Source organism: Aquila chrysaetos, chromosome 16 (genome assembly GCF_900496995.4).
Source record: "Aquila chrysaetos chrysaetos chromosome 16, bAquChr1.4, whole genome shotgun sequence".
NCBI classification, from domain to species: Eukaryota; Metazoa; Chordata; class Aves; order Accipitriformes; family Accipitridae; genus Aquila; species Aquila chrysaetos.
Genome location: NC_044019.1, coordinates 20,930,137 through 20,956,145, shown reverse-complemented (window position 1 = coordinate 20,956,145; position 26,009 = coordinate 20,930,137). Strand labels below are relative to the sequence as shown.

At 43.3% G+C, this 26,009-nt stretch overlaps 1 protein-coding gene across 5 annotated transcripts in view; it reads left to right on the top strand.

The window, feature by feature from the left end:
- KIAA1549L (KIAA1549 like) overlaps window positions 1–26,009 on the top strand; it is a 144,512-nt gene that overhangs the window by 47,066 nt on the left and 71,437 nt on the right. For 2 of the 5 annotated variants that reach the window (XM_041129247.1, XM_030039385.2), the window contains exons 2-6: window positions 16,699–17,046; window positions 19,885–20,499; window positions 21,915–22,027; window positions 23,531–23,750; window positions 24,717–24,850. In XM_041129247.1, coding sequence (XP_040985181.1) covers window positions 16,699–17,046; window positions 19,885–20,499; window positions 21,915–22,027; window positions 23,531–23,750; window positions 24,717–24,850 — 1,430 coding nt within the window. The remainder of the gene's footprint in view (window positions 1–16,698; window positions 17,047–19,884; window positions 20,500–21,914; window positions 22,028–23,530; window positions 23,751–24,716; window positions 24,851–26,009) is intronic. The other 3 variants (XM_041129248.1, XM_041129250.1, XM_041129249.1) reach the window with 3 other exon arrangements.

Genomic DNA, 26,009 nt, shown 5'->3' with positions numbered 1-26,009 from the left:
GTAGTCAAGCAGCAGGTCGTTTACCAGAGGTCATTGATCGCTGAACACTGATTCCTCCTCTGCCCGTCCTTCTAAGGGAATGGTATTATCTTCAGGATATTTGTCCAAATGGTGGGTGGTTGTTTTTTGGGTTCTTTTTGGCATTATATCTTACAAGTAGGGAGCAATGTTATTCTCGGTATCGGTGCAAACCTTACCCCAGCATTTATTTGTCCTTGTTTAGAGAGACCACATTTTCCTGAAGAAACCGTAGGCCAGCAAGGAGTTACTTTGCTGGAGTCTGAGGAAAGCTGTAGTGAAATCACCGGTGATTGTTCCTCTAAACCCCCACCGCAAACACGGTTTGGCTGCAGGTCAGCTCGGAGGTTGAGTCAGCGCAGCGCAGAATGCCTGAACTCTTATGGAAGACTGAACATGCTAATTTATTTTTAATCTTAGAGCCCTTCGCCACACTCAGGGGACCCACTGAATGATATTTGTTGCCTCCCAAATGTTGTTTTCACTTAGCTCGCTGTGGTATTTCTCGAAGAACTGAAATGCATACCTCTAGGCACGTTGTGTGATACCAGGCGCAGTGTGACAGCATGACTAATGTGCGTCTACAATTAAATAAAGTTCCTGAAGATTTCTTTTTTCCTATCATAATGCCAAGAGATTTCAAAGACTTTGATGTTGCAGCCATTATGTTGTTCTTGGTAAATTAGATTTCCTGAGTTGGCCTGAGCAGAGGTGCAGTCTCCCATTTTAACCTGCTGTCTGTAGTCTACTCGATACTTTTTCTACATCCTGTATTTTGATCTACTGAGTATCAAATTTAAATTGGGGATTTTTTTCTACCTAGATTACTTGCATATGTATATAGTACACTTTGTTACTGATTCTTAATGTATCTCTTTCCATACGATGACGATACCTGGAGAATGAAGGTGACTAACACAACAGCTTACACGGGGGGGGGGGGGGGGGGGAAAGCTACAGCCAGGGCTTAATAAATAAATAAAAATTAATGTATTTCTCGTTGGAATCCAGAATGTATAACTTGCCTGTAGTGGTATCCATGTACTACTTTCTATTGCTTGTATGCCTGGCCTGACTGGAGGTACTGCTGGGTCATTTGTCAGATTTCTCGTTTAGACTTCCTCATTAGCCTCGAGTCCCTGGGAAAGCTGGTGACCAAAAAAAAGTTTAAAATACTAAAATAGGTAAAAATGGTTGATGACTGATGGGTTATTTTGATGGGGTTTTAAAAAAATACCACAAATTTTCAAGAGCGCATCCTGCCATTCGCTTGCTGGATTTGAGGTGCAGTGAATTGCTGAAGCACGGACAGGTGCAGCGCGCGTGGTGCGCCCCTGCCCTGCTGCTCCTGCAGCTCTGTACAGCTGTGCAGGGCAAGTTCAGAATGCTGTCGGATCAAAAGATAAGTATTTAGTCTTAATTGCATTAAGGCTGATTTATACAACTATTGTAGAAAGGGTGGGCTTTAAAACTGGAGTCAAGATACAATGCTAGCACTTTCAGTCCCCTCCTGTGACGGGATGGCGTTAAGTGACCTGCCTTTAAATGGGTTTTGCTTACTTTTACAAAAATGCAAGTGGTAACAGTAGGTTCACGGCAGTGGAGATTAGATTTACTGTCTTTACAACAAGTTGGAATGTATTTATGTAATTAATTAAAAAAAAAGTTGAGTAAGAAGAAAGCAGGCCATATTTCGATTGAAGTAGTTTTCATAAACAAATTGAATTGACAGCTTGGATCAACTCAGGTTTTTTTTTTTCCTCTCCTGCTGTGCTAAACCTTACTCAGATGATAAGAAAATTATGTTTTCATGGTAGAACACAACTAGTCACACACAGGGAGACAGGATTTAAACACATCCTGGCTCACTCTGTAGTATAGGCTCCCTTTTTAATCCGCTGTTATTCTATAGCATTGTTTCTTTATCATGGGGGTAAATGTGTAGTATTAATTTTTTAGCTTCAAGCTAAATTTTGCACTGCCAGCAAACCACCTTATTTCAGCAGTGCAGCCTCATTGTGATAGCTGCAAACTGAGATCCTGTGATTGATGCTATTAAGTCATGTAATATACTGCATTCTGTTGTCAAAATTTATTTTTTTTATTGTCAACGTTTTAATATGTCTAGGCAGAGTTTTAAATAATTGCTGCAATAAAAGAAGCTTTTGGATGAGAAACGTGGTGCCTGGTGGTTTGCAGAAAGGGAATGTGAAGCATATTTATCACTTTGAAATTACAATTTCTGAGATGACAAATCTTTGATTCATGCAGAAAATTGTTAACATTTAGATTTTTAATTGAAATTCTGGATACATTCCTTGTACTATTTTAAGTATCACCTGTTAATGAAAAAGCAGTAGTCAGTGAAGAATGAAATGAATTATTAGTCTTCATTTAAGATTCAAATCAGTTTTAGTAAAACCATGAAAAAGAAATTAATGTGAAAGTCAACAAGACAAACCTCTAGACTGTGACCAGAATTTACAATCTCATTTCTGCCCTCTCCTGCAACTAAAGCATTTGCCTTTGGTTTAAGGTAATTCAAAATAGCACCTGCCTTTTAGCTCGGGCACCAAGGTGGGGGGTCTCCCACGTGTCCCCCTCCGTGGGGGGCCAGAGGAGTCTCCAGCAGGTTGAGGGACTGCCTCGAGGGTGGTGGTCACCTTGTCGTGCTCTTGTTACACAGGTGCAAAGGAGCATTTTGGGTGTTCCTCGGGAATACGTTGCTGCTGCTCGGGTCTGAAGTGGCGTCGGGCATAGATAAGCGTGAAGCCAGAAGTTGTCTTGATTTTTTTTTTTTTTTTTAAATAATTTTTTTTCCCCCTCCAGCTGCTTTTTTTTGCTCTTTCAAGGTAGCCTGTTTGGTATTATGCAAAAAAAAGACTTTCTCCTTGGCTAACTTTTGGCCAGTGAAGCTCTAATTCTGTATTAACTCTCGGTGCTGGCTCGCCTTTGCTCTGCAGGTGATCCAAGCTCCTCCCTGGGACTCTCAGAGCATTACAAAGGGGCAGAAAAGCAGACAGAGCTGCAGCAGATGTGTGAGAGAGGTTTTGGGGAGCAGGGTAGGTCCCACAGCTCACGCTTAGTGCTCCTCTTGGGGCTGGCGGGGAAGGACAGACCCTGGAGGAGAAGGTGGCAAAGCAGCACCGTTCATTGAGAGAATTTTAAAAATCACAAGGTAGATTTATCTGAGCCAAATGGATATCTGAAAAATTAATTTACAGATTTTTTTTCTGCTTGTGCAAGTATCATGAGCCTCTTCTGAATTTTTTTTTTTTGTATGTTCAGCATCCACACTTTAACTGTTTACTGTACTCACAATTTTAGTCCTACTTAACGGTGGTTCATCCACGAAGTCACCAGTTTACTGTAACAGTGTCCTGGTCCATGAAAGAAGAGCAGCAGTCTTTGCATGCAAATTACTTCTCGTAAGTCTGACATGTCACCTCTGTGGCTATGTTTCTGTGTGCGGTTCCCTGTTTTCCTGGCATCCAGGCCAGTAAATCTTGACAGTGAGGAAGAGCGTGTGTCGAAAAAGCACCTAGAAGTGACATAAATCTGACTTAAGGAATTTGTTTAAGCGCTGCCCTGATCTGTGCAATAAGTCACCTGTCAGGAAGGTTATGGAAAGAAACTTTCACCTTACGCTTCTCATCTTACCTGAAGCAAAGCCTTGGATGGTCAGGATTTCTTTTTGGTAGCATCAGGGACTCAGATCTTAACACTGGTATTTTGACACCTGAGCAACTCTTAGTTGGTAGTAAGAGTAACTGCATGACCTGGCAGTTTTAGCACCTTCTTCCTCCGTACCTTTTCACTTCATATATCTTTCTTTCATTTTTTAAAAAATACTCTGTATTCATTAGTTTCCCCCAGTTATCCCTATCTCATTTGAATTATCTCATTTCAATAGCAATACCAGCATAGAGCAGGTTAATGGAAAACCTTCTTAAATGCTGTATAGTGCATCTGTTTGACAGTGTAGTAGTAATGCTCCTAAAATCCCAGTTAGCCCGAGAGCTTTAAAATCCAGTTATTCAGTTCTACTTACATAAATGCAAAATGTTTGCATAGTGTATGCACAAAGGAAAAGCCTGTCTGAGTAGGACATTGTCTTTCTCTTTTTGTTAAAAGTGACCACCCGTGTCTCTAAAGATTAACTCAGTGGCTGGAAAGAAATTAGGGTCTGGTTTGGTTAGAGGCTGTTTTTGGAAATAGCTTCCAGAAATTTTTAGAGAACAAAATCTTATGAAACTTAAGCAAAAAGAGCAGCACTCAAGTGACAAGAAGTATTGTGTCTGTACCCAAAGTGGGTCACAGAGCCAGGCTTTTGGGGGGTTTAGTTCTGAGTTAAATTAGAAGTTAGACAGATTTCAGTTGGGAGTCCAAGGGGGAAGCATTTTCAATTGCTTTCCTGCCAGAGCCATTTTTACCATTCTGTAAGGTGCAATGTGACGGAGCACGTGAGTCCCGTTAACTAAAGCACAACAGAAGACAGCCGAGCAAACCATACTGCTGTGGAGGAGAAAATATATCTTAATTGTCTGGTTTTAAACTTTTCAGAGGGAATATTTTAATTGTTTTCTGTCATGAGCCCTGAGCCTTTCTACAGGACTTTGGAGATTTAAATTAAGAGGTCCACCAACTTGTGCAGTGCTGTTCAGGCACCATCTGGAAATAGCAGCATCTTTTCTTTCTAATAATGCCCTTTGTTCCAGGCAGTGTGTCTTATTTTTGAGAACCAGATGCCCGCTTTGGTAACTGTTAACTATTTACTGGTTTTACAGTTAAAAGTGACTTCAACTGTTACTAAAAAATGATTGTACCTGTAGCAGTCATCCTGCTTTTGCTGTATGATATTAATTTTTTTTTTTTTTTTAGGACTCCTGTCGTTTCACAGGTGAGATGCTGTTGTCTAATTACTTGACAGAAAATGCTGATACCATTATCTTAGGGAAAAGAATTAACTTTTTAATACCCCATCACTGATTAGTACTGACATTTTTCATGTTTAGGCAGCCAACGCAAGAGCAGAGCTACAGTCTGTGAGTACGTATACCTGCTTTATCCCTGTGTTTGGGTCTTTGTGAACGTTGGGTTTGGTACATTTGGTGCCTGTACTAGTACGTTGATGCCTGTAAATTAAATACCGAACCACCGTAGAGTATAGAACTTGCATCTGCACGTGTCGGAGAAGCGCAGGGGTGCAGCCTGCGCAGGACCGAGCTCTCCGTAGGGGGGACAGGGCTTCCTGAAGGATGCGGGGAGGCTCTTCGCTTTTGCACGGAGATAGGTGAGGAGCAGATGTAGGCACCCGCGTCCTGGTGGTGGTCCGAGCGTGCGTCGCTCACAGGGGAGCCTGGAGCTGGGCTGCGAGCTAAGGGATTTCGCCAGCGTTCTTGGGAACCCCGCAGGCTGCCAATGTTACCATCTATTTGTCAGATTCAGAAGCAGATGTTATATATTTGCGTTTGCATAACATTTCTTCTGGATTTTAATTCGTGACTGAAAAGTTAGATTTGACTGGGTAGTTATTTAACCTTTTTACCACCAGGGACTGGACTCCCCCTTTGTGCTTTTAGCCTCTTGCACTCTGTCAATGGGGGTGGCTGATTTTTTTATTACTGACAGTAATGGTGTCCTGTCAGACAAGTATTTGCAGCGATTTCCAAGAGGTGAGGAAGTGAAATGGCGTGACATATTGCTATAAACTTGAGCTATTGACACTTTTATGCAGCAAAGAAAAGATCCTGAAAAATAAAGGCTAATGAACTGTGGAGAGCACGGTGAAAGTCATAGAAAATGGAAATAATTTTTAAACATTTGCAAGATAGTTTTTAGCCTGAGCCAAGTACTCATCTACTGTAGAGCAGACAAGGAGCTTAAGAATTAATTACCTAGTTGATATGCATAGTTCACTAAGATGTAATTTTTAATTGTAATGTATATTGCACTTCATGTTGAATATCCGCTGCAGGTCATAGCAAAGTTGCAGGTTGATTTGTTGTTCAGAAGAACTTAGTCGCTGCTCCATCATCCTGACTTGACCTCAGGAAGGTCTCTGACAGCTCCCTGGAAGCTGAAAGTTTCCTTCATAGGAAAGTGATTTCCCTCCTCTCGAGAGAGGGCCTTTGCTACCTTTGTAAAAGGTAGGAATCAAAGGGCGATATTGAATAACAACAACAACAACAAAAATCGGATTTTTTTTAAAAGGGATTGCCTCGAAATTGATAATTTCTGAAAAGTCAGTACGTAAGAAAGAACAAATTAAGATGACGTGTATAAGGCTTGCTTCCTAGTTTCTGTCCTTTTCTTAAGTGGAGAGAGAGGGAAAAAACCCCAAAGCCTTAATAAGCAGCTCTCTGTGCTGTCCCTCGCCTCAGTGCTGTCAAGCCTGCTCAGGAAAAGAATTTTTCTAATCTAAGAAAAAAAGCCATTCATTTTATGTGGACTCTTTCTCAGCAAGACCTTATGTTTGTAGTCTCATTCATTGACATAAAGAGCAGTCCCCTCCAAAGAAGGATGTGCTAGATTTCAACTCAATATTTGTCTATTAGCTCATTCATGCTGGTGGATCTTATACATTCATTGATTTAACCTTTGTGCGTTCTGGGGCCATGTAGTAGACTTTGCTTTTTTTTAGAATCAGAAATTGCACTGTATGCCAGGATGGATAAAAACTGGTTATTTGGTGCCAATCTTGGAGAGAATAGAATTTGGACTTGATTATTGTTTTGTTGCCTCTTTAAAAAAGGTATGTTATTTGCTCTACTTCAAATGTCGAGTGGTCTTTTCAGACACTCTCTTTGGTGTGCCCAGAAATTTTTATAATCTAAAAATCAGTAAAATACTGATTTTTTTTTTTTTTTTTTTTTTTTTTTTTTTCCCCCCTAAGAGCAGTGACTTTCATACTTTGAAAGCATTATCAGTGGGGCAGTACTGAATGCTGTGCAGACAGAGAAAGCAGGATGCTTCTGTGCGTGACCTACGTTTTCTTTCCTGGTCTTCACCTCTTTGTCCTTCGTTACGGTCAGAGGCCACAGGCAGTGGAAAGAGCTTGAGACTAGCAAAAGACATTGTGGAAACCTCTGTCCTTGTATTGATCCTACGTATGTGGCACCTCTGAGACCGTATCTCTCCTTAGAGAGGATTAACTTCTTTCCTGGTTATCTTGCTGGGCTAGACCCCAAAGAGGGTTTGCGTCCATGATGTTGGAGACAAGCACGGGAGAGCCCAGGGCACAGCCTGCCTGTCTGCCCTCCGTCTCTTGGCCTGAAACAGTCACTGGAAAACACGGAGAGCTTGTCCTCCCCTGCCCTTGGCGCTTGCACATGTGTTGCATCTAGTAACCGCAACTTCAGAGCTCCGAAATCAATGAAATAAATTGAAATCAAGAGGTTTTCGGGTTGTCTGGACATGGTGTCAGGCGTTTGGGTTGCACACTGCTTAGCTACAGCCACACGACGTACCCTTTCACAGCTGGTGCCTCTAGTACGTGTACGTATCAGGTGGAGCCGATGCTGTGATAATCAGCAATTCTTGGATTTCATTTTCTTCTCCGCAACTGTTTTGGTCTAGAACGCGCAGTAATCCGAGCGCTCTCTACTCGGAGGCTTGCTCGGCTGTAAAATGAGCAACGCTCCAACGCGCTCAATTAACAGTAGCAGCGGCCGAAGATGCTCGCGCCGCCAGCCTGCTCGCTGCCGCGTGTCTGCGGGAGGCTCTCGCGCCTGCAGCCCCGGAGGAGCGCGCGCCGGCGTTCTGGTGTCCCAGCCGAGGCTCCTGCCGGAGCCCTGGCGCGGGGGCCTCCCCTCCGGCGCGGTTTCGGGCTTTCGGGCAGGGTGGCAGAAGCTGCCGCCGCTGCAGCGGATTAAGCGAGCGGCCGTCCTGGCGCTGGCAGAGCGCAGACCAGAGCGTCTTCTCCGCTCCCAGGTTACAGCCTCAGGTGTTACGTGCAGAAAAGATTCTCTCGCTGATGTGCTTGGTTTGGTGAGCAGAAAGCTTTTTGGCTCAAGGGAACATTCACAATTACCCAACCAGCATGTCAAAATATATCTTATTATGTAATTTGGTGCACAGTTCAGCCCTTTGAAAGCACTATCGTTTCTTTAAAAAAGTTCTGGAGACAATAATTTTTTTCTTTTTTTTTTTCTTTGTAGAATAATCTACTTGGCTTTTAGTAGGGATTCTCTTCAGTCTCCTCTTGTGTTTGATTTTGCAGGGGGAGTTTAAACTCTGAAAGCTTTATTAAAGGAGTAGCTTGTAGTTAAGAATACACATTTTTATTGTATATACTAAGAAAGCTGTACTATCTTTGACTTGTAACTACTAGTGGAAAAACTAAGCTGAGTCCACATTTCTTGTACTTTGCTGCCTAACTCCCAAAGAGTCTAAGCAGATCAGAGTTTGGCCCCAAAACTCTTCTCAAGCTCATTCAGAATTTGGTAGCACCCTTACAGTCTGTCCTAGCTCCAGAAATGGGGGAAAAAAAAAAAAAAAAAAAAAAAAGTCATTCCTCTAAAAATGTGATTTGCATAAAAATCATGGGATTTTAAAGTGCTTTTGTTTTCTTTTACTGCACAACCACAAGAATTCAGAATTTCCATGTAAAGAACGAAAGCTGAAATACTAATACAGTCTGTTCCACTTCAGGGATGTGGGTTTTTTGGGTTTGTTTTGTTTTCTCCGTTAAAAAAGCCCCTCAAATATTGTAAGACTCAAGGTAGAATCATGAGAACTGGCAGCTTTGGCATTGCACGTTCCCAAATGACCTTGAATTTTTTTTTTTTGCTACGTTGTTAATTAAATCAATTATGCTGATGCTAGCAGTGTCTATATAAACTTCCCTGGATAAACACAATTCCTTTACAAAAGTTTGTATAAACGCGTGCTTACAAATAGATAAGCAGTGTGCTAAAGCAGGCTGTCAGGCTCACAAAAGCATTGATCCTAAAAGTGTTGCTGAATCAGCAATAAAAACTAAAAAAAATATAGATATGTGTCATTCATTCACTTAAATTCTGTACGTGAGCCGATAAACCGAAGCAGAAATGGTAACAGGTACATTCAGCGGGAGCAAGGACAAAAGCCCCCGTAGCACCTTCTGGTTTCTATATGATTATGTGCAATTATCCTGCAGCACCGCATGGCTTTGAAATCCTCCGCTGCCACGCTCTTCTTTCCCGCATTTCCTAACGGTCCGGCTGAACATCTGCTCTGTGAATACAACACGCAGATGATGCAGCTGGAATCGCCGGTGGCAGAATTGTTTCCTCGACGACAGGAGCATGTTATTTTACCCTGGCTAATCTATTGTCTCTTATACTGCTCTTCCCCTCCATCCCCGCTTGCTGGATGCAATTAAAGCATCCCGGCAGAGCTGCCTGCGTGGTGAAGGAGACATGTTTCACCCCCAGGCGAGGCTGGCGCTTGGTACAAGTCACACCAGTCTGTCGGTTCCTGGAGCAAATATTGATGACAGCCGTGAAGCATTTGCAGGCTCGGCTCTGCTCTGCCGAATCCCAGCCAGCTTACATTTGAGCTGGGTAAGCAATGAAGGCAGGACACGTTGAAAGCGGGAGACAAGTACAATTTCATTGCAGCCCTGCGTTTTCTTTTCGTAGCTAAAAGGTTGCCCTCGATGCCAAGCTTTGCTGCTGGTGCGTTTCCCTTGGTACCCAAAGGGAAATCCACCTGTGAGAGAGGGGAAGGTGCGCAAATGTTCCTAACAGAAGAGATTGCTGCTTTGATTTTCACATGGGCAAAAATATGGCCGTGCAATTGAAATGACCTAATATTGTGTCCAAACATTTTTCTGTTATTTATTATAAAGTCCAAACTTTTGTTTGTTGAGAAGAAAACTTTGTGCAATATGGTACCTCCTTGTACAGTTTTTCTCACTGAAAAACTGTTTTGTTTAAACAGAATTCTGGTGGTATGGGGACAAAATATTTTCCTGGTTGTCAAAAATAAATTAATAGTAGTTCTCGGATATCGTTTTCTAAGATCACTGGGAAGAGGGATTTTTTTGATGGGAGATGGTGCTTGTTTGTAAACGACCGGCTCTTGTAGCTGCTGGCTATTACAGGCAAATAGAGGCAAGGACATTAACAACCTCAGGTGCTGGTGCGAAGATCTGTGTTTTAATCCTCCAGGTCAGAATTTTGGGTTTGGAAGGTCAATACCTAATTTGGGAAAAGTTACAACCGAAACAAATGTGAGAATCGGTCCATTGAATTACTGTAAACTTTTCCCAGAATCTGCGTAAAGAAATTGATACTAAGGAGGTCGCAGAACAGGATTTATTTGTGCCGCCTTCGCTCTTTCGAGAAAGTTAGTGCAATCCCAAGGAAGCGGTTTTCTCCGCCTCTCCACGGTCCGTTCCTGCCGTAGTAGCCGTGGGTCGGCAGCTGCCGAAACTGCGCGTATTTGTGTGCTCTCCCTTCCAGCGCGGTGCGCGAGGCTGGCGATCCCTGTGGGCAGGTTCCTCCGGGGGCTGAGCCAAACCACACCGACCGCAGAAACGGGCTTCGTGGCTCGGGGTGCCAGAGCCGGCGCTCAGTACCTGTGCTCGTGGATAGGCTTTCTGACCCGGCTAGAAATCACTTGCAGGTTAAATGCTATGCCAAAGGTGTGAAATTAAGCTGCAAGTGTCTTCGTGGAGTGGTGCCAAAAGTGACGTATGGGATGCATAGGTTGTGATGTAATAATTTCATCAGCGTGTGGCTGGAATAACAGGTATTGTGAAGGCGTAACTAAGTTTTACCATTCTGTACAGTGAATAAGAGTAAAATTTTGATATGCTACATAGCTATTTTTATAAATGCTTTGCTGAGTGTTTGTGTCTTTTATTGGTAGCATATTTCATATCCTTTGACCTGTGAAATCTGCATTCCTTGTGCCATTTTTCCAATTGTAAATTCTTAAGGAATAAAAAAAAAATTATTTTAGGAAACTCGGAAGTGGCTCAGATAACGTGCTTGTTGATGCTGTCATCATACTGTGTAGCCTTAATATTCTTCAACAGAAGTAAATTACATAACCCTGTGAGTAGGGGGGTGCCTTTTTCCACTGGTGTAACAGAGATTCTTTTTCTGTTTATTTCCCTATCGTATCCCATATCGGTCACATCTGACCTTTGATCACTTGGTCTTTCATGGTAAAACAATGATAAGCAGGAAACTTCATGCTTGTGAGAAGGTAAAAAAATAAGCATTTTCTGATATAATAGTGGCATTGTTTTTAAGGTGCAATGCAGCCTTAGGATAGTGCTATCTATAACTGGGTAGACTGGGGTAAGGTGGTAAATGGTGTCTCTCAACAGCACTTATTTTGCAAGTAGATTGTTATTTTTATATAAGTTTGTAAGTAATTGTGTTTCTCATGAGCTGATTTTTTTTTTTTTAAAGTTTTTAAGTTATTTTTGGAATTGCTTTGCCTTAGAGCTGATTGATTTAGACCTGTATAAAATCCAGTTTGCTTTTGTAATTTAATGTTTGGATTTCCACCGTCCTTTAGATGGCTATAGTTACTCTTATATAGATACTATTGTATTATTAAAATTTAGACTTTACAATAGTTAATAGCATTAGGGAATTATTTTTAGTAATTTTTTTTTGTCTCAGAAATTAATAATTAAAGCAAATTAATTTGAAAACTGAAATCCTGCCTTTAATATGCTGAAGGTTATGAAAAGATGTATCTATCTATATATATAGTGGGAAGATGTCTTGGTCAGTCATACAATAAAACTTCCGAATGTCTTCTTTATCAGCTTCACTCTTAAATGTTACTAACCCAGATGATCTGTGAGTAATGAAATGGAAGTCAAGACAACAAAAATCTTCTGTTGTTGAAGATACCTTTTAGTTGATATTTTGTAATGGCTCAGAAGTGGCAAAACAGTATTTCTCTGCTGCCACGACAATGCGGGAAACTCTGGGTAGTCATTGTTGTTTCCTTTGGCACAGTTGTAGGCTGTTGTTCGGTTGAGGTTCTCAAACTTTTTTTTTTTTAGCCTTTTTGTGGAGGAAAATGTTTGAATCCCAACTGTTGTGGGGTTTTCACTGGTTGGTTTGTTTTGTTTTTGTTCTAGGTTTGTCTTTTTTAATTCAGTTGGAGCTGAATTCATTTTGTGAGCGTGTTAACAAACAGATACTCATCTATCCTGAGAGGAGCTCTGCTGTTGGGGTCTTACAGCCTTCTCCGCGGCTGCTCCTCTTGCTGGTCGCCTGCCAGCAGGCAGGCAGGGCAGACGAGAGAACATGTGCTGCGGCATCCGCAGAACACTCGTGTTGCTCATTCTAGGTCTGTGCGCTATTATGGCATAAAGCGAACAGGACCATGGTTTCAAATATTAGCAGGGCAGATAAGCAATTTGATCTCTTCATACACCGCACTGGTGCGTCCCCGCCTCAAGTACAGTGTGGAGTTTGGGGCACCTTGATATAAGAAGGACATCAAACTATTAGAGTGTGTCCAGAGTATATGGTGAAAAGCCTCGAGGGCAAGACTTAGAGGAGCAGCTGAGGTCACTTGGTTTGTTCAGTTTGGAGAAGAGAAGGCTGAGGGGTGACCTGATCGCAATCTACAACTTCCTCAACAGACGCAACGGAGGGAGAGGTGCTGATCTCCTCTTTCTGGTGACCAGCGACAGGACACGAGGAAATGGAATGAAGCTGCGTCGGGGGAAGTTCACATTGGACCTCAGGAGAGGTTCTTCACTGAGAAGGTGGTCGGTCACTGGAACAGGCTCCCCAGGGAAATGGTCATGGCACCAACCCTGTCAGAGTTCAAGGACCATCTGGATGATGCCTTTAGCCTATCATTTAGTTTTAGGTAGGCCTGCGAGGACTTGATGTTCCGTATAGGTCTCTTCCAGCTTGAGATTTCCTATGATTCTATGAACTATAGATCTTACGGGCATGGCAGAGAGACAGGCATTCTCATTAGCCACTACTTTTTTCCAGGGGAGATTTCCTTACCAACTTGCTTTCTCACTAGAAATAACCAAACCCGTGTGAAGAATAACATGCAACTGCCCCTGCTCCTGAGACGCCACAGAATTTGGACAATAAGTGAGACCTCTTGCTCCAGAGGTGCATAATTGATTATCCTTTTTTACTGTCGCACATTAATTAGATGTATGCGTCACCTTCAACCTTTGGACAGGCACAGGGTGTCTATGCTAATGTGCTATCCCTTTTACTTTATTAGAGGGGGGGGTGAGGGGAGATGTTGGTCTTCCTCTTGGTCACCTCTGTGCTCCTCTTTGGACCCTGTTACTCCTTTAGGTGTGCACAAAGGGGCGTAGAAATTAGAAAGCTGTGATTTTCTCTAAACTGGATCAATTTTTAACTTCCTGCTGTGGCATACGGATGTTCCTCATTATTGCAAATGGAAAGATCCCTAGTCAATGATGGTTGTTGTAATGAGGTTACTGCTAAATGGGTTTTAGGATTGTTGGAGGTGGTGGTTAGTCAATAGCCTGAAGTGTGAAAGAACAGGTAATCTTGAGACATGAGAAACAGCTAGTGGTATGTACAAGCAGTGGCTCAGTCCACAATGCATGCCGGGTGGAGTTCTCGTTGTGACTTTCATGTTGATTTGAATTGGTTGTCTTTTTTCATCAAGTGTTTTCAGCTGTTGATAGATGTAGAAGTGATATATTTTCCCATGTCTGCCCCTTTTCCATGATACAGTCTTGGTTTGCACAGTATGTGATAAGCATCTGTAGTTGTTGATATCCTACCAATTCTCAAGCAAAGAGTATGTACTTCAGTTTAAACTCCGTGTGTTGGGATGTTAATTTTGCCTTTTACATGCTGCATCCAGTTACTACCAGGATGTTGAATTTATGGCAAAAATTTGAAATAGCTACTGAAGGTCAGTATCTTTCTGTAGAGGTAGAATCAAAGAAAAATTGCTGCAGTGGAATGCCAGCATTGTATATCGGTTGCAGAATATTGTATAATTTTTTTTAAACCTTCAGTAACTCAAGAGCTTTACTTCATTAATGGACATAAACAGAAAAATTGCCAGTTGGTATGGAATGGAAGAAACAAGAACTGAAGGACTAGAATTAAGCAGTGGTTAGAGGACATTTTTATTCAGTGTTTTATCTTCTTTGTACTATCTGAGCTTTTCTTTACTTCTTGTTAAAATGTGGTAACATCAATTCAATGCTTTTTTAAGGTTTATATTGTCTCTCTGTTTGTAATCATTCTCATTAAACCAAAGCATGAGGAATGGTGCAGACTGTGTGCGGATTGATGTTGACAGATTTTGCTGTTTTAGAAAGCAAGAAAACATCGGCTTGTTTAATTCCCCTTTAGGACGCGCGTTCACTAAGTGCTAGAAGAAATCCCATGTGAAAGCTTTGCATTCGCTTTTCAGTACGGCTTTTCAGTTCAGAGGTGAAACAAGACAGTTGGAGGTGTAACAGATCAGGTAATGATGACTTCATCAGCTGAGATGACCTCACAGAAATTGAAACTGTAGGTTGCCTAAGGCCTGATTTTGCAAAGCACATTATCTAGTTCTAAATTTCAAGAAGCATATGTTTGAATTCATTCTAGTTGAGCAAAATACACATCGTCTTCTTTCCTACCTTCTGTTAAAAAGCTGCCTGACTGTAATGGGGAAGGAAAAGCCACCAAAACACAGTCTAAATCATGGTGTGCCTCCCACCATATGGTGGAGCACATAAAATCTCAGAGATCAGGCCACGCCAGTCGTTTAGTTCTCCAGTCCCCGAATGACACATCAGCAGCCGTGGCGCAAATACAAAAGCATTACTTTTGTGCTGCAAACCTCTGCTGGTGGGTCAGCTTCCCCGGTGGACTCTGCAGCCTCCTGTCCACCCTGCTCATCTTCTGGTGCAGCTTCATAAAGGCTGGGTGGGCTTCCCCTTAGCCTGCTTCTCTCTCGTTGCTGTAGGTAGCCCTGTGTCTGCCTACCTTTGCTTTTCTCTAAAATGCTAGTGTGCAACTTAACCTGTGTTAAGGGAAGGGTCTGGGGACCTTTTTCGTTGCTAGGAGGGCAGAGCTCTGTTCTGTTACCCATCCTGGAGCTGTTCCCCTAAAACAAATTGCTTCTGGATTCTATATTCATTCTTGCATTTCAGTGGAAGAGAGATAATACTGGCCATTCTTCACCATGGCTTAATAAAGCTCTTAAACACAGCGATAAAAGGGAAGATCTGTGGTTGGTTGGTTTGGGTTTTTTTTGTGGGTGGTTTTTTTGTTTGTTTGTTTTCTTTTTTGTTTTGTTTTGTTGTTTTTGTTGTTGGATTGGGTTTTTTGTAGAGGGAAAATGCCATGCTGAACGTAATTCCAGCATGTTCCTGTTGAATGCATACAGGAGCCTGAAGGAGCTCTAATCATCTGCGTTGGCCTGTGCATATGGATGATGGGCGGTGTGGCCCACATCACAAGAAGGGTATCACAGGAAAGAAATTTAGCTTTAAAAAGGCGCAGCGTGACCCATTTTCCTCTTTTGCGCTGTATGGTGTTCTGCTGCTGGCTCCTGTTTGTGTGGGCTGATCCCCTTTGGTGCTGTTGGCTCTGACTGTTGGGTTCATTGGTGGCTGGAACTAACGTCCAGCCCATTTTATAATCATGTATCTCAAGGTCTGCCTCTGCTTACTCTTCCGCGCCATTACGCTGGAGTTATTCGCAGGGGGATGGGGGAGGTTGGCATCCTCTGTGTCTGATCCAGATGCGCTGCAGTTGGAGGGCAGGGACTAGCTCCATATTGTGCCTCGTTAGCTATGCAAGGGGACACAGCTTGGCATGGTAGCAAGTGCCAGTACTGAGTTTTGATCTGTTATCTCGGCGGAGGGGAGGGTAAAAAAAAAAACCAACCTTAAATTTTACTCTTGAGTGAATCTTAATCTTTAAATTAGTAAGAATGTGAGATTTCCCATGCTACGATTTTAGAATAACAGTAATCATTTTAAGAAAACAAAGCCAAGGAACATTATGGTGTTGAATGTAGAGTAAACTGGTGTTTGAAATGATGCGTTGTACATCTGCACGTATCAAAAAAGGAGTTTAATTTCCTAATTTGTTTTGGATCTTGCCCCCCTTTCCTCATGTTCATCCCTGTTTTATTTTCTTCCTTTTGTGTCTATAATTGCATGCATTATTAGAACTGGCAAGATGAGCACCTCCAGATGCATCCTGCAGGAACCCAGCCAATGCTGACTCTATTCCCATGTCAGACTGCATGCCAAGTCAGTGAAGCTTAGTTGTCAAAATCTATTCCCTTTCTACGCTGCTTCTAAACCCATCTTCTCACATAATATTTTGACACAGGGTGACTGCTGATACCCTCAAGAATTGTCCCAAGCTTAAGAAGGTGTATTTTAGTATGTAGAACCATAGTAGTTAAAAGTAGTATTTTGAAATAGTATGCTCGAGGAAGCTTTCCTTATTCTTCTGTCAGGTGAAATGACTTGAGGGGTTTGTAATCTGTCACACTGTACCTTCCACTGTTTTTTGTGGTGTGTTTTTTTTTTTTTTAAATTTATCTGATTTTTTTATGCCCTTTGACTACAAAAAAAAAATAAATCACTGATTTTACTAAACGTAATGCATTTTGCATTGTGATTTTTTTGCACCAAGACAACTCCTCTTCCTTTTGGGGAAGAATATACTCATTTTACTTATTATTTTACAGGTATCAGGCAACAGCATATCAACGTTGCTCCTTCTACAGGATCTTTTCCTAATTGGAGATCTATACTATCACCAACACGGCCTTCCACAGAAACGAAGACTTCCTCAGTAGCTGATATTTCCATGGGACAGACTTTGGAGAATGCAAACTTGCTTCAGATGATAAAAACAACGCTGACTGGCACGCGTACCAGGACTTTGGATCAAAGTCATCTGTCGGCCACCCTTTATCAAGGCAGTGGAAGCAGTGCATCCCAGGAACCCGCTGAAGTTTCAGCTGAGTCGCCTCTGAGGTCATCGTCTCAAGATGCAGACGAAACAGCTGCTGTATCAGGTTTGCCTCAACTTGGTATGTTTGCCACATTGTCCACTACACCATCAGTGACACATTCGAGTACGGCTGTGCCATTTCAGCTAATACCATTAGAAACACCTTCCATTTCAAAAGCAAGCACATCGGGAGCAGACATGCTTGCTGCTGTTCCATCACCATCATTCTCCTCATTGGTAATTCAGTCATCTCATACCATTAACTTTTCGAAACCGGCTGTACTGCCCATCAAAGTGCCTTTGTCTGCAGATCCTGAAGGGTTCTTCAACACAGATTCAGCCAGCTCACAGGTTAGTGAAAGCAGAAATAGTCCTCTAAGCACGGTCACTGTAGTACATTCCAGTACGGTGAATCTCAGAAGGGGTCCCAGGTTGTTTACGGCTACCATGCCTTTCAATCTCTTTGGATCGACAACAGTGCACTTCACAGAAATAGTGGGAAAGGGTTCTCCTTCAGAAAGGACCTCTTTTTTGTCTCTATACTCTGATATTCCTGTGTCAAAAACATATCAGTCTTCCTTGCCAGTAACTTCCAGAAGCCTGTCACGGTTTCCTAATGAGAGTATGTATAGTGTATCTTCCACTGGAGTAAAACCAAACAGTCAGCCATTTAAGGCAGCACTGACTGACAGGAACGGTGATATCACTCCTCTGTCATCACCAGTTTTTCAGGATAAATCAGAGGTTCCTACATCAGTCTTCCATCCTGTGGGTACTTCGCATCTAATACCCCCAACGAGTCATCCTCAGTATTCCACAGCCCTGACTAATTGCACTACAGGCTCTACCGCTGCACCTTTCTTGCCATCAGCTTCTGAGAGCCTAGCTGATGTCTCCAGCTCAACAGAGAGCACGTCTTCCCTTTCATTGCCAAAATTACTTATTCCAGATGCAAAGCATGCTCGCAATGCAGTGCTGCCAGTACGAGCATTTAGAAGCGAAACAGATTTTCTCTTTAGCAATGCAACGCGCTCCTCTTCAACAAGCACCAGGTCTCCCTTGCTAACTGAGACAAATGACACCTTTACTAGGATAACACACAGAAACAGTCCCCGTGCAGCAGCAGCAGCTGATGAAGATATTTTGCAAATCCCTCTGACTGTTTCCTCGCAGCCCTCGGTGGTGGCTCTGAATCAGACTTTTGCACAAGACCTGACTGAGGGAGCTTATCTGGCAAACAGCACGCGATTGCCAGCTGCTGCCGCACGTACTCTCCCAACTTCTGATGGCTTTCCCGTGGCAAGAACAGCTCGACAGCTTTTCACAAGAGGGGTGACAGCAAAGACATCCATGAACTTTAATGCTAATACTGTTCTGCCTTATGGATCTCAGCTTTCCAAAGTTTCTCCAGCTATCCAAACCAGTAAACTCCCCGAAGGATCAAAGATGCTAGGCACTGTTTTGGAAACAGCCATGACTAGTCCCGATCTAGCTGCAGTGCTGTTAATTACTTCCACTACAGGCCTTTCAAAACCTGAACCTATCACAAATACATCTGCTACTGATATCTTTGTGACTGAACATCTTCCACCTGGAGATGCAGAAAGTCCAGATGTAACCGCAAATGAAGACGGAAATATGAGAGTACCCACTGTTGTGACCCCACATGCGGAGTATTCACCTCCGAGAGCTTTAAATCATTTTACTTCTGATCAGACTTCGCGTTCAGTTGATAGAAAGCCACTCGCCTCTGTCGTGCCTCCAGCGTGGGGTACGCTGCCATCGCTCGTTTCCACGACAACGGTGATGGACAGCCACGGCTCCAGCTTTTCCAGGATTTCTAATGCAGACGCTGAAGGCAATTTAGATCCTGTCAGCTCTCCTGAAGTCGCAACTTCGGCTTCTACGGTGACCAAGACAGCATTGCTGTCTTCAGCTGGCATTAGTATTCCTTCGGTAAAAACGTCAGTCAAAATGGCAATAAGAGAAGTTCCTCCAAGTACTTCTCCATTGGAAACCGAGTACAATGCACCATACTCAGTAGTTTCAAGTCTGCAAAAGAAAAGTAATACAAATAAGCAGGCACTCTTCTCCACCCCTTCAGCAAACTATACATATGCAAACTCTAGTCAAAATGTTTCAAATTCGCCCTTCACTGGAATGAAGTCGACTAGTTTTGCAGCATCTGATGTAGATGCATTTGCGCTGAAAACATCTCCTGCTCGGCATTCATCCCTTGCTACCACTTTGACAGTGCCTGACCCCCTGCAAAAAAAGCATGGAAGCGCAGCTGAAAATGTTACTAATTTCTTTACTGTTGGAGACATTAATATCAGTATAGAGTATGAAGCACCTCTCCCTTTACACGTGCCTTCTGTTAATCATACAGGTGCTTTCCCTAGCTCTTTAGAATCACAAACAACTGATGCTGGAAAGATTGCTTTACTGACAAAAACCTTAGGCACAACACCAGCGTTGGCTTTTCAGCTCACTGACAACTTGACTCTTTCAGCCAGCGATGAAAACAGTGCCATCCACAGCATACTGCCAACCGAGTACACCTCTCCCGTAATGAAGCCTTCTAGCTCAACTCTCTTGCAGAGTTTTATTACAGAAGATGATATCGGTTCTGGAAATTTGCCAGAATTTGCAGATAACCAATTAGAGTCCTCTGGTTATTTGGTTTCAGCTGATAAAAATCCAGCTACATTTAGTGTGGAGGAGTGGGACACAAGTGCTACAAGACGTAGTCTAGTTCCCAGTAATATATTTAATAAAGCTACCAAGGGCATCCCATTGCAAACCCCTACCACCAGTGCTCCGCAGTCAGTCATCATAACTTCTGTCCATACATCACCAACACAACTAACTTCTCCTTTTTTGTCAACAACCAACTTTACCCATTCTGTCATTACAGTGTTATCTGGAGTATCTTCTGGTGCAATACCTACAGTAGGAACTTCAGAAGCAAAACCACTAACAAGAAAATCATCTCCAGCTTCACCAGTGCCAGCTTCTTCCTTCTTTTCTCTAGGCACTGAAAACACACCTTTGCCATCTGTGATGGCTTTAAGCACACCAATACTGACACTAACAAAAAATAACACTGCCACAAACTTGACATCGGATCTAAGCTCAGTAGGAACACGTACAGATTTCCCTTTTGCAACAAGAAACACAACTGCATCACCCCTGGACATGACAGCTATGCTCATAACCCCTAAAAGCAGCACGGTCACAGCTTCCACACTTGCACCCACAGCACATGTACCAAGGCAGATAGAAACAACAGTAACTGACACCCAGAAGTTCCCAAGCTCAGAAATCACCAAAACGTCAACCCCGTATCCACTGACAATTACAGCAGCTTTGACATCTATTACAGCATCAGCGAAAACAACTAGGCTTCCCCCTACTCCAGTGGAAAACATCTCTGCTCCTCCCGAAACCACAGCAGCAGCCGCTTTCGCTAACATGACAGCAGCTCCTCCCCTGGATTGCCGGCTCTCCAGGAACCTTATGGTTAAAACAGGTACGTGGGGCCGCTGAATTTGCCAAAAGGACCTCGCTTGTCTATGGGGGGCTGCTGGTGAGGACTGGGAAATACGCTCAAGTGGCAAAGAATGTGGGGGCATTAGCGATTAATCCGGGGATGAGGCTGTGGCGCTGACAAACCAGACAGATAAAAGCAGGGGTGCTAGATAGGAATGGCAGTGGCTTTATATGTAGCTTGGGTTTTACGATGGATGTGTTAAATGAAGTAGCGAGACCGGGTGCTCTGAAGTTCAGCGGGTCGCTGCAGGGGTCTAGCAGAACCACCGATGTGGAGGGACAACCCCGACCGACGTGTGGTTTGGTCTCTGCTTTGCAGTAAGGAGTCTGTTCCGCTGAAGACGACAGTGCAGTAACCTGCCTCAGTCTTTGGCCCTCTTTGCATAGGGAGACCTAATTCTGGTTTTATATGAACACCTAATTCTATCATTAAAGATTCATTTGAAAATAATGTCTAGTATTTAGAGTTGCATGCTTCAAAATGGGAGGATTTTGAACTTTCTATGTGAACAGTACCACTTTAGCTGTTTTTTCACGGACAGCTTTTTCTTAGCTGTAAGAACTCTAAACTAAAGGGGTCTGGAGAGGGCCCTTGCCCAGGCTTCACCCAGACTCCGTATGGTAGCACAGCACAGCACCAGAAGATGTGTGTCCCTCGGAGATCTCAGCAAAGAATAGCTACATAAAAGGGTTTATGACCTTGTATAGACCTGACTGATACTGGGGACAATGAAAAAAGCAGCTTTTGGACCTAATGTGTGTTCAGTAGCTGCTGAATATGTATATCAGTAGCATGCTGAGTACAACAACTATTTCTAACGATACGAGTAGCTTGTACGTAGTATATGATTGAAAGTACTTAAGTGCAGCTATAAAACTCTTTCTGCAAATTATAAGAGAAAAAGAAAAAGCTAGTGATCATATTAATAAAGAAAGTGTACAGACACTTCCTAAATGGAAAATAATTGTAGTAGTGAAGTAACACATTTCTTTGTTTATTTAACTCTGGCCATGAAGGTATGAAGCACACATTCTTTCCATAGGCCTGCCTGTGCAGCACCGGCTGAGTCCCCTGGGAATGCTGCACCAGGCTGTCCGCAGGCAATCGAGTGGCGTCATACCTCACTCGGAAAGGCAGCGTGGCAAAGACTTGTTGTTGTTGCTAAAGAAATTGCATTTGTTAGACCTCACTCTGGAAACAATGGGCTATTGCCCTGGGATGAATAGGGAACTCGGGGACGCTGCTGAGCCCCTGCAGTTCATGCTGCTTTTGGAACTGCTGCAAATCTTAGCTGCTTTGATGATCTCCACCCAGCTAGCCCAACGTAAAACAAAAAAAGCAAACAGTAGCATAGTAAGGTCTCAAACCAACATGCGGCTTTTGTTGTTCCGCAGTTCTGTTTCTGAACACAAGGAGGATGCTGATCAGCAATCCCTTCAAGGAGAGTGTGAGAAAAGGGCTCAACCAAGTGCTGAGACAAGCGTTCAACCAAAACGTCAGTGCTCAGGTAAGCGTGCTTGGCTTGCCTGCATGATCTCCCACCAAGAGAATCCCAGCTGGCTGCAGCTCCAGCGGTGTCTCTGGATGCAGGAACCCTCTTGGAGGGGAGCACCGAGCTTTTCCTATGGAAAGCAGGCATAGGTGGCACCCGCTCTGGGCTCTAAAAATGTAAGGACCTCTCCAAAGCTTTTACCACTTGATTTGATGAAGTAGAAGGGAGAAATGCAAATTTCTGTTTGGTGTGTTCTGGGAAACGACTACTGACAGCAGTTTCCTCCTCCCCCTGCAGCTCAGGCATGACTCCTGTTCACAATCAGCCAAGTGCTGCTGTGGTCAGCCTGGATAAATGGCAAGAACAGGGCTGGTAAATAGGGTGTCACGGCTGTCAGTCCGCTCCCCGGTTTGAAAACCCGGTACCTGACAAGCGCGGTTCCACAGGGACGAAAATCCCGAGCAGGGAGAAAGCACATTTGATTGAAAATAAATGAGGGAGTTGTGTTCATCACTTCGCAGCTAAATTGCATGAACCTCTGCATTGCTGCATGTAAGAGCAGGTTTAGGTGGATTGCTGGGGCACTCTTCTCTGCAACGTGGGTTCCCGTGCACTTAGGCAGGGGTTTGGGCTGAGTCCAAGGCTGTTATGTGTTATACTCACCAAGCCACTGGGAAGGAAAAAAAGTATTTTTGCTCAAAATAGAGGGCGTAAGGTTGACTTTTGTCCCCACGCTCCATTGCTCCAAGTTTGGATGATGTTAGTTGGTTTGGGAATTGTATATTTCTGAGACTCAGCAGCAGCAATGAAAACTGTCAGGTTTAGTCCCCCACCTTCTTGTAAACCTGAGGGAAGCTGCCTTTTTCTAACAGAGGAAACCAGCTAAAACTTAGCGTGGAGGGCCAGTTCCAAGGCTTAAACTTTTTGGAAAATAATACAGAATTTCGAGGCAAACCCAGTTCATATTTTGGCTTAGTGTGTTCATTCTTGTGGTTTGTCATTTCTACTCATATAGGTGATAGCTTAACCATCTGGGACAGTATAGGAAAATAGTATAGAAGAGACAGTTGAGGTTGAAGAATCAAATACTGGAAACTTCTATCTTTCAAAAATCTGTCTCCAAACGTGCAGTGAGAGACACATGCACAAAGTCGGTGAAATTCAGGTATGAAGTGGGAGCTGGAAGTTCTCTGGATTCTCTGTATTTTCACATTCATAAGTAAAATGTCCCAGTAGCTATACGTGAATGAAGCCCCAGCCTAAATTAGAGGCATGTGAGCTGCGGCAGCAATACTGCACTGCTTCAATTCGGAGCACATTTTGCATGGGCTGGGTCTAAAGCTCCCTGAGCAATTCTGCTAATACTACGTCTGATATGACACTAACTGATCCTGTAGGGTTTATAGGGGATTACAGGATAAAAACTCTGCAAGGGAGCTATATTGGGGATGAGAAATCCCATCAAATAGCGGTTGAAGCGCAAACAACGACGACAAAATGTTTCCCTGCGTGTTTTAGGTTGAAATCCTGGAGCAATCGAATAACGTAACGGTCGGCTACTACGTTACGCGGGGCAGACTGGTTTTTATGCCAGCTGCTGTAATCGAAAGGCTTCTCGCGTACGGCATTAGCAACGCCACAGCAGACATGAAGCAGCACGTCCCACATCTCCAGTCGGTGGCGGCCCTGGCCGTGCCGTGGAAGCCCCTTCCCGCGTACCACTTCCAGCTGAAAACGGGTGAGCGCCCGCGGTCGCGCGCGTGTTAAGGGTTCGGCGAGGACAAGCTCTGCTGCGGTTTCACGTGCCGACGGTCCCGGCGGAGGCGGCAGAGCCGGCGTGGGCGTCTCCGTGGGCCGTGGTGCTGTGCCGTCAGCTCTGCTGGCGCGGCGGGGGAGCGAGGTGCCGCGGCGTTAGGGACGAGCCGCGGCGATAGGCTTGGCTAAGGCTTGGCGTTTCGTTAAATGGACTTTCGTCGACGGGTTGTGCGGTAGCCTGTGCGTTTCTTTGGAGGAGACCCGGTGAGAAACGTGACTGTATGATGTATATACACCTTGTTCCGGCTGGACCCCTCGGATCTGAGCTGGGTCCCAGCTGTCTGAGCCAGGGTCGCTGTTTAACCCCTCTGTACTGTAGCAAGCGTCAGCGCAGAGCAGTTGCAGAGCAGCAGAACAGCGTAAGCTACAAGAGGGCAGTGTGCTGTAAAACAATGTATTCAATTGTAAAAAGATTTCTTATGTGGGTGCTTACATATTTATATACACAGACTTTTTGCAATCAGCCAGTTAAGTACATTTTTCCTACCACAAACAGAACGAGAATCAATATTACGATTGATTATGTCTTGCAAGAGCAAATGACCTACAAGATTGAAGAGTATAACGTGTGTTTTAGAATGATTTCACTTACTGCCTGGCTCTGAGTAAGTATATGTACAGTGAACTGGCCTTACCATCTTACATATCGCTGCAGAAACAATCTCCATTTGTTTGTGGAGAGGATCAGCTCTAATAAGGCAATTTAATTCTTACATTTTGTCTTAGTTAAGGCTAGTTTAGTGCAGTGCTTGAGTGACATAAACTGATCTTATGTGGCATTTTTTTCACCTGCTTTATTTGTAAATTGATCATTTTGCTGCCAGGCATTACAGGAGTTACGCAACCAAGAATATTTTGTCCACATACAAATACATTGTTCCTTTTCCAGAGCTGCAGTTTGTGGGTCAAACAGACAATATCCAGTCATGCAAGTTTGTTCAGACCATGGAGCAACGGTTACAGAGAGCATTTCAGGATGCTGAAAGAAAGGTCTTAAACACCAGCAACAACTTAACAGTTCAGGTACGGCGTTGCGTGCTTTGCCAGCACCTGTTGCCAAACTCTCTGGGTTATTCTTTGCTATTTGTATGCTTGTATTTCAACGTAACGCCTTTGATAGCCGCTAAGGAAGTAAGTTTATGCTTTCGTCTGAATTGTTTTATGTATTGCAGGATGACTTATAAATGCGTGATTTATAGAAGACTGTTACTGTTATTTTCATGAATTTGAGTTTTACTGTTTGCGGTTAAATTATTTAAGTGAAATTCAAATAAATATATAAAAATATTCTTCCAAATTTATATTTTTACTGAATATGTTATTCTGATACATTAGTTGCTTTCAGTGAGGCTATTTGGGTATATAGATAGTGACATGCGCAGCTGTTTGTAAGACCTGAACTAATGGAATATATTTCCTTCTTTTTTTTGGTGTGCATTCCAGTTCCATACACGCAGACCCAAATTCACTATTAAGGGACTGATTTTTTCATACCTTTATATGTACAGTGGGCCAACACCCTTGTGCTCTGTGCCATACTTAAGGAATAAATAAATTATCCTCTGGGTCATACTATGATATGTATTCGACTTATGATAAAACTCTGTGTATGGACTTGTGCTCCTTGGAATAGTTTGTATGTAGCTTACCAGAAGGAGAAAATTGGTCATCAGAGCTCTGCTTAGTACTTTGGTACTGTTTCTTGTGAGCTTGTGTTCAAACCGGAGGAGCTCAGAGATACAAAAGTGTATGGCAAGAGATTACCTCCTGCAGTGGGTAAAGTGATTATCAAGCTTTTCAGTAGCTGGACCCGTGATGCTGAGGGGAACTTCATGGTGTCTAATTTGCTCACGCCAGAAGTGGCGGATCTCACAAAGCACCTAGGCAATTTTGTGAAGAGCTCTAGAAGGCGGCAGTAGTTGTGGTTTTTGTGGGTATTGCCAATTTAGGAAGCAATAGGATGGAGGCCTTGGAGGCAAGATATAAACTGGGAAGTAAGAGGCTCAAGGGTGTGATCTTCAACATAAATTTTTCTGAAATTATTCCAGTACCATGTAAAGGACTAAGTGCAACAGAAAATAGTACAAGGGTTTTAGATTATCTACAAACTGAGGAACAGTTCTGGAGCAGACGGAGCTGATTCAGAAAAGGCGTTGCTGCACTCCAAGAGTAGAGGGAAGGG